The 8,188-nt window shown below is 50.3% G+C and overlaps 1 protein-coding gene across 1 annotated transcript; it reads left to right on the top strand.

The window, feature by feature from the left end:
- The first annotated feature begins 493 nt into the window (after positions 1 to 493).
- Positions 494 to 5,280, top strand: LOC133080781 (transcription factor Sp6-like). Its single transcript, XM_061176885.1, has 2 exons — positions 494 to 528; positions 4,428 to 5,280. Exons 1-2 carry the CDS (start codon positions 494 to 496, stop codon positions 5,278 to 5,280), a joined length of 888 nt encoding a protein of 295 aa, XP_061032868.1.
- The last annotated feature ends 2,908 nt before the right edge of the window (positions 5,281 to 8,188 follow it).

Raw genomic sequence — 8,188 nt, 5'->3', positions numbered from 1 at the left:
CCTCCCGCTGACCTGCATTCTTATCGGGGGCCTTTGGTGCGGCTCTCATGCCTCTCACTCGCTCGCTCTGACCGGCAATGCTGCCTGGCTGCCGCCACTCCCCACCCCCCACACCCCCCCCCCCCGCAATGGAGCCCGAGGCCACCTCTGACCCCTCAGTTCTGGCAACCCTGGCAGGACAGTCCTGGAGGGGCTGAGAGGGAGTTCGGGAAATCAAAACATCTGGCCTGACCCCTGGGCAACGTCTCTGAGCCACCCTCTCCTCTCCTGGGAAGTGGGAATAGAATCCCTCTAGGGTGGGTGAGTGAAGTCAGGAATGGGAAAGTGACCGAGGAACCTGCAGCCTGGGGACTGCAGCCTGGGGCTGTGCTGTTCTGCCCGGTCCTGCCCCCAAGCGGGCAGCTGGGGAAGTTCAGGATGTGAACCGGCTTTCAGGCCAGCCACCTCGGGGACTCATGTTTATCACCACACAGTCTTGATGTTTGCTTCCGGAATGACGTCCAATGGCAACCTCCCGACCCCCACCCCGTACATCACACCAGAAGCAGCCTTCGCCTCCCATTAATCCTTGTGAGTCTGACTGCTCAGCATCTGAGCAGTGGAGGTTTGAAAAGAATCTCAGGCGCCAAATAGTATTTGGTATTTGGATAAGTATTCTCATTCTTTAAAAAAGAATAAGTATTCTCATTCTTTAAAAAAAAACTGCCAATCAATAAAAAAGCGAAAAAAGAATATGCTGATCAGCACTATGCCTAGTGTTGTAAACACAAAGACGGGTAAGACAGGACTCCTTTTAGCAACTCATGATCTCACAGGGAAAGTAAACATATAAGCTCAAACCATAACGACAAAGTGCTGTGGAGGCACCATGAAGTAATAAAACTACATTTCTTTTAAAACAGTCGTTTCCTCCTTCTATCCACTCCCCAGCTATTTGTTGATTTTATAAATATTTGAGTTTGCTTTATGTCCACGCGTTGGCTTTAAACATGATAGACGATGCACATAAGCAGGATCTAGTCCATACTTTGAAGGAGTTTCTGCTCAGAGGAAATGGGTTGCAAAAACAGCTATATTTAAAGAAAGAAATGAATATGGGCAATGAGAGCTATAAGTTGGTATTGGAGCACAAAAGAGGGAAAAAAGACTTCAAATTGGATCAGGGAAGATGTTACTAGAGCAATGCTGTTTAAACGGGACCTCGAAGGGCCATTGGGTATCAATGACGGACATCTTGGGAAGAATAAGCTTGCAACAGGAAAGTGGGAGAAAGGCAAAACACAGGAAAAATACTCTGAGTACCTGTAGAGTACAAGTGGGAAGAGTAGGAGCTTAGAGCCACATCATCTAGGGCTTTGGAGGCCAAGCCAGGGATACCATGCCAAGCTACCATGTTACCACAGCAGTGCTTTAGCACAAGCATTAGCCTGCAACAGAACCAACCACTTGGAGGGCTTGTGAAAACACAAGCTCCACTCCCATAGTTACTGATTCCAGAGGTCCAGAGTAGGGCTGACTATTCGTATCTTCAAGAAGTTCACAAGTGATGCTGGTATTTGAAGACCACTTCCGGAGAGTTAATCTGGTGATCGCGTGGAGGATGGCTTAGAAAGGGAGAGGGTAGAGATGGAAACACCAGTCAGAAGACAGTTATACCCATCCAGGTGAAATGAGAGACTAAGCTGGAATCAATGGAAATAAGATAGTCAGCTATAGTCAAGAGTAGGTATTTTCGAATAAAAGTCAATATGATAGAAAGTGTAATACTGAATTAAAGCTACATATTAATGAGAGGAGTAACTTCCTTTCAAGTTGTGTGAAAGGGTATCTTTTATTTCTTCTGGTAGTGAATTGGCCTAGAAAAACAGAACTCTACTGGGAAGTGTGTAAATATAAGAATATTCCTTTTAATATTAGAAATTATAATGATATATAGAGATAAAACTTTGAGCTCATAATCTAGAATTTGATGAGACCATGAAAGGTGGCATCTAATCAATGCTTCTGCTCTCAGGAAAGATTACCTCCAAAATCTATCAAGATCTATAGTTGTATATTTAATTTATGAAGATCCTGAAGGTGAGACTCTTAAGAGAGGTGAAGGCAGGGCTAGGGGCTCTGGAAGGTTCAAATAATAATTCCTAAGGTTTGGAGTTTAGACCAAAGCTTCTTATTTGTTATTATCATTCTAACCTCTACTAGTTATTCCTACTAATTAGATATCTAATAGCTAATTGAGGCAATATTTTCCTTTTCCTTTTCCTAGAGATTTATGCTGCAGTAAAATACAGTCTATCGAAAGACGTACATTTGAACCACTACCTTTTTTGCAGTTTATCTAAGTTACAAATATAACTTTATTATATTTGGAATTTTTGTAAAGCTTAATTTTTTATAAAATTAATTTGTTACTCATTTGGAAATATGATTAAAATTACTACTAAAATTTTGTAGCAAATCCTTTTTGTCTCTAGCAAAGATCAGTGTGAGAAGTATTACACAGATCAGAGTGAATCATTATAGAGCAGTGGCTCTCAACCAGGGTGATTTTGCACGCAGGTGACATTTGGTAGCGTCTGGAGACATTTTTGCTTGCCAGAACTGTATATGCTACTGGCATCTAGTGGACAGAGGCCAGAGATGCTACTAAACGTCCAACAGTGTACAGGAGAGCCTCCCACAGCAAAGAATTATCCAGCCCAAAATGTCGATAGTGCTGCCTTTCTGGAGAAATAAAGATCACTTAACACAAGTATTTAATGAGCATTTACTATTTTGTATCTAATGCACCACATATATAATCATGAAAGTATAAATCATAATATCTTCCACAGTGAGATTTCTTTAGCGTATGGAGGGAGTAGTGTTGTTATGTTTCATCATATATAAATTAGAATTATTGCCAAAGGATAAATGTTCTGAAAGAATATGTATTTTTATTCTTCTTTTGCTTGTGTCTTTTTTTGTAGAAATCTTGGTTGCAATTTACTCACAGAACTGAGCTTTGGAACGTTTCAGGCCTGGCATGGAATGCAGTTTTTACACACGTTGTAAGTGGAATAGAAGATGAATACATGTAAAAAACTGTGTGTAAAAACACCATGCAGTTCTTGGTTAGCTGGGTGTAAGCCCAGGATGAATTCTGGAAAGTATGTCTTGAGAGCCATTTATTTTTTTTTTCAAATGAGGAAACTAAGGTACAAAGAGGCCAAGAGACTTGTTTAACTCATATTTATGAATCGCTCTGCTTTCCATAGTACTGATCTTTGGCACGGGCAATAAAAGGCACCAAGCAAAAACACTCAAATTAGCATTGTCATGGAATCCCACTGATGCCTCTCCAATATGCGAATGGTCCATGAAGTTCCACTTTTGAATTTCACTTTGATTCCTGCTCATGTGCAAAGTTCCTAACCGCTTAAAATGTATGCAACACAGAGCTGCAAAGAACTAAGTTTAGCACCGAATTCTTCAGGGAGCAAAAGGTGTGGGTGCTTCCCCAACCATTATTAGCTCTTTTAAATGGTAAAGCAGAAAGAATTCCTGAACACCCACCACAGGGCTCTCCCCAGCCACCCAGAACATTATTTTTCAAAAAGCATATATCTCTGAAGTGAATTATCTGTGGCCAATAGGAAGCTCTGAGGTATGGAAAAAGACGTTGTTTGTGTTCAGCTGTAGTGTGAGAAATATAAAGAAAATACATTGCTGTAGCCTAATTCAATATACTTTCTTTGCTGACTACTCTTCAGTAAGAAGTTTGGGTCTTACACCCCTTCAGCTCAAAAATTCTGTGATTTCTCACGACACAAGCAAATGAGAGTGGGTACGTTCAATGGCCCGAAGGCGATTTTAGACTCAAGGTAAAGAGCTCTTCTACACCTGGCTTTGGAAAAGACTCCCTTACCTGTCTTGTGGTTCAGAAATCCAGTTTCACACAGTTCATTTTGGGTTAATGAAGGTGTTGAGGCTGTGTCTGGAGCTGGATTAGCAATTCCTGCAGATGCCTATCTTTAGCGGCCTCCTTCCTTTCCCTTGTTAGTTTGCTGATGCCTACCTTGGGGAGAGAGCACCGAGGGTCAGTTTTTCTTTTGCCAGCACACCGGAGAGCAGGCTCATGAGGTCCCTTCACCAGGAGGTTTTAGTAGCGTCAGTACAGCGTCTTAAACTCACCGCCTTTCCTAAACATCCCATAACACCAAGAGTTCCTTATAAGAATCAGAGTTTCACTACAGTTATGTAGGCAACACAGGAAAATACATTGTGGAAATCAATCAATCAATCAATCAATCAATCAATCACAGTTTAAAAATTAATGAATTCATTCAAAAACATTCACTGAGTGCCATGCCCACTGTTACTCCTCTCGGGTAACCTGCGAGGACCTGGAAAGCGACAGTCCCTTGGCCCCGGGACCCTCTTCCAAGCTCCTGCAGCCGGACGTGTCACACCATTACGAATCGTGGTTCCGGCCGACACGCCCAGGCACCGAGGAGGGCTCGTGGTGGGACCTTCATCCGGGTACCAGCTGGATGGACCTCCCCCCACACTCAGGGCGCGCTGACCTCACCTGGCCACCCCGGGGCGCTTCAGGCTGGCTTGGGGGGCTACGTCGGAGACCACCAGCTTTGTGCCCAGCCGCCCCACCCACACCCGCACCCGCACCACCTCCTCCCAGCCGCCGGAGGGCAGCACCTCCTCGGGCCTCCCGACGGGGCGAAGGCCTTGGAAGCAGCCGCCCCGGAATCCCAGGGGCTGGATACCAGTCTGGATGGGGCGGCCCGGCCCAAAGGCTCCCGGCGGTCAGCGCCCCGCAGCTCAGGCCAGACCGTGTGCCGCTGCCCCAACTGCCTGGAGGCGGAGCGACTGGGGGCTCCGTGCGGGCCCGATGGGGGCAAGAAGAAGCATTTGCACAATTGCCACATCCCGGGCTGTGGGAAAGCCTACGCCAAGACATCGCACCTGAAGGCACACTTGCGCTGGCACAGCGGCGACCGCCCCTTCGTGTGCAACTGGCTCTTCTGCGGCAAGCGCTTCACGCGCTCCGACGAGCTGCAGCGCCGCCTCCAGACCCACACCGGCACCAAGAAGTTCCCCTGCGCAGTCTGCAGCCGAGTCTTCATGCGCAGCGACCACCTGGCCAAACACATGAAAACCCACGAGGGCGCCAAAGAGGAGGCTGCCGGGGCGGCGGCGGGAGAGGGCAAGGCCGGCGGAGCGGAGCCCCCCGGGGGCAAAGGCAAGCGCGAGGCCGAGGGCAGCGCGGCTCCCTGCAGCTGAGCTCCTCGTCCCGCCTCCCCGTCCCGCCTCCCCGTTGGTCTCCCCTGGGGCCATCAGCAGCGAGCCCTCTGGCCTGATGCCCTTGGGGGGGGGGTGGCTTGAGTAAGAGAAGGTGGTTATTTATGGAGAGGGAGGGAAAGTGGTGCGGGGGTCAGGGAGCCGGGTCGCTTAGGGGTCTCTTAGTCTCTGGGGCTGGACAGGACGGACGCGTTTGACTGGGCGGGGAGGAGCTGCGCGTGCCCATCAGTTCTCCCCTTCCTCGCTCTTTCACTTCACGCCCCTGGGCTGGGGGGTTGGGGTGGACTACCCCAACGGCGGCTGGAGGGCCGAGGGGATAGGGTGGAGGATACGGCGCGTCCCCGGAGCAGAGAGGAGTGGGGCCGCCCCGGGCGCTGGGGGTAGCTGTCTGGACACGTCGTTAGCGCCTGGGAACCCGGACATAAAAGGGCCTCTGGAGCCGCGCTGCGGCCCGGGTCCCTGTCATCCCCCCTAGAGTGCTTTACCCCGGGGTTTCCGGAGGGAGAGCTGAGATGGGGTAGCAGAGGCTGGGGGTCCCCCTAAGGGAGGAGTTTCTATCTGGCTGGGAGGGTTGTCACCGCAGAAATAATGTCTCTGATGTGCCTCCTTATTAAGCCTTCCAGACCCAGTGTGATGGAGCCACGAGGGAAGAAGGGAAGAGGGCCAGAATGGGCGACAGCTTCCAGCCAGAACTGTGGGGTGGAGGAGGGAGCCAGATGTGGAGGTTGAGCAAGGAAGTCTTCCTCTAAAATGAGAGAAAGGGATTTGGTCAGGGAGTGGAAGTAAGCCCTTCCCTCTCTAGCTCTGATTCAGTCCTTAACTCTTGGTCTTTATAAAAGTAAAGTTCAGTAGTCCACTCTCATCTGTCACCCCAGGCAGGCCTTCAAGGCAGCCAAGAGCCCTTGCTCCAGAACTGATGTAGTTCCTCACCCTTGGTGCCTGGCATTTGCCCTCCCCTGAGGGATGGAAGGAAGAGGGTGACCTCGGTTGGGTGAGGGTAGGTGGGGGTGTCCCAGCAGAGGGACCTCCAGCGGTTCCTGCTCAGAGTGGAGGACTCTGTCCCTGCCTGGCCATCTGCTTGCAGAGAAGCTAAGCCCCACTCTTTCTTTAGCTCGACCCTCCCCTTTCGTGCTGCCTACAAGCCTTGCCCCTCCTGTAGAGTGTGTTAGGAGGCTCCTCCCCATCTCATCTCTTGTGGGGCTCCCCTTCCATATGAGGAAGTTGTCCTGTCACTGGAAGGGGCCTGCCTTCTGAGGTGATGTCCAGGAAGCTGTCCCTGTTCCCTTCTTTAGATGCCAGAAATACGTCCTGATGGTGATCCTGGAGTGGGGAACGTGGGGAGGGGTGAAGCCAGAAGAGGCTGAGCCAGGCAAAAGGAAAAAAGCTGATGGGGGCAGGGTCTGACAGGCCGCAGGAGCCTGGAGCTAGTGGGCTTTCCCAGGCTCCAGGTAGAGGCCTTAAGATTCCCCCCGACCTCCCGTTTCCCTGCCTTTCTTTCTCCACCCAGAGCCCTGTGCAAGGATTAGTTGTGTATTGATTTTTTAAGTTATAAGCAAAGGGTATTTTATTTAATATTAGGACATGTGTGTTCATGTTGTGTGTACCCATGCATGTGTGTGTTTCTGTGTGTGTGTGTGTGTGTGTGTGTTTCTCTACTGAGCCTGGGGTCTCCAGCCAGGGAGACCCCATCTTGTTCACCCCAGCCAAGGTCCTGGAGCCTAGGCCCACGGCATCTCTTCCTTCCTTGGGGATATCAGTCCAAGGACTGGGTGCTATTGGGAAGTGGGGCTGGGATCTGGGTGGGAATATGTTTGTGTAGAAGAGAGCCCTTCTTAAGAGGGATGGGGTGACTCTCCCTGAAGGACGCATGGGCCTGGGGTAGGTTAAGAAGTAATGTCCTTTCTTTATGCTCCCTCTTCCCCTACCTCCTGCTAATCCGACCAGAGGTCCCTTTCCTTGCTGAGAGGGCTGGGGGCAGAAGAGAGTTGGCAGTGCCTGCAGGTTGCCTGGCCAGGTGGATGAGGGGGAGAGAGGGAGGGCGCTGTGGGTGTGAGATGCCGTTTTCCTCCAGCTGAGGAAACCAGCCACCTCTCCCTTTGCCACTAGGACAGCCTTTCCCAGTGACCATCCTCAGGGGAACTCCCAAATGTGCGTTGGGGAGAGGACAGCACGGATATTCCCATGGAGGCCCCGAGCTCTAAGGTGTGCTGGTGAGGGCTTTGGATAGGTTTTCTTTTGCTCCCCTCTTTTATAGATCTAGGTTGCTTGGCTGTCTGCCCCCTTCTAGGCAGCCCCCTAGAGGAGAAATGTAGGATTTTTTTTTCTTTAAGTGCTGTGAACCCATTTTGGGGGGGGGGGGGAGGAGGAGGAAGAAGCAGCCTGTGTTTTTTATGCCATAATAAAGTCATCAACCACACCACTGCTTCATTTGTCTTCCAGCTCCGGTTTCCTTTTTGACTCATGGTCTCTCAGCAGCAAGGACCAGGCTGGCTGCAGGGTGGGGTGGACACTTCTCTTTGATCCTGCAGCCCAGGGCAGCCTCACCTCCCTTTGTTTGGGGGCAGAGCTGAGCTGATTGTTGAAGGGTCTGATCCTGCCCGGAGGTTGTTGATGCAGAAGGAGGGTGGCGCTCCCTCGGGGTTGATAGCTGGGCTGACTGTCCCTCCCTGGTCTTCTCCTGTGGAGATGAAAAGGTTCTAGATATTTCCTTCCTCTTCCACATGGAAGCCCCCTCTTTCGCCTCCCCTGCCAAGAATGCCGGTTCCCTGCCTTCCCAGAGATGGCCAGCCCCTTGGCCCCCTCACCCCACCCTCGTGGGTGTGTGCCTGTCAATCAGGCCTTCTGGCTCTGAGAGAGGTGGGGGTGACCGACAGCGATTTCTCCACCCAGG

This window comes from Eubalaena glacialis, chromosome 19 (assembly GCF_028564815.1).
Source record: "Eubalaena glacialis isolate mEubGla1 chromosome 19, mEubGla1.1.hap2.+ XY, whole genome shotgun sequence".
Lineage (NCBI taxonomy): Eukaryota > Metazoa > Chordata > Mammalia > Artiodactyla > Balaenidae > Eubalaena > Eubalaena glacialis.
This window is presented reverse-complemented; position numbering and strand designations above follow the sequence as displayed.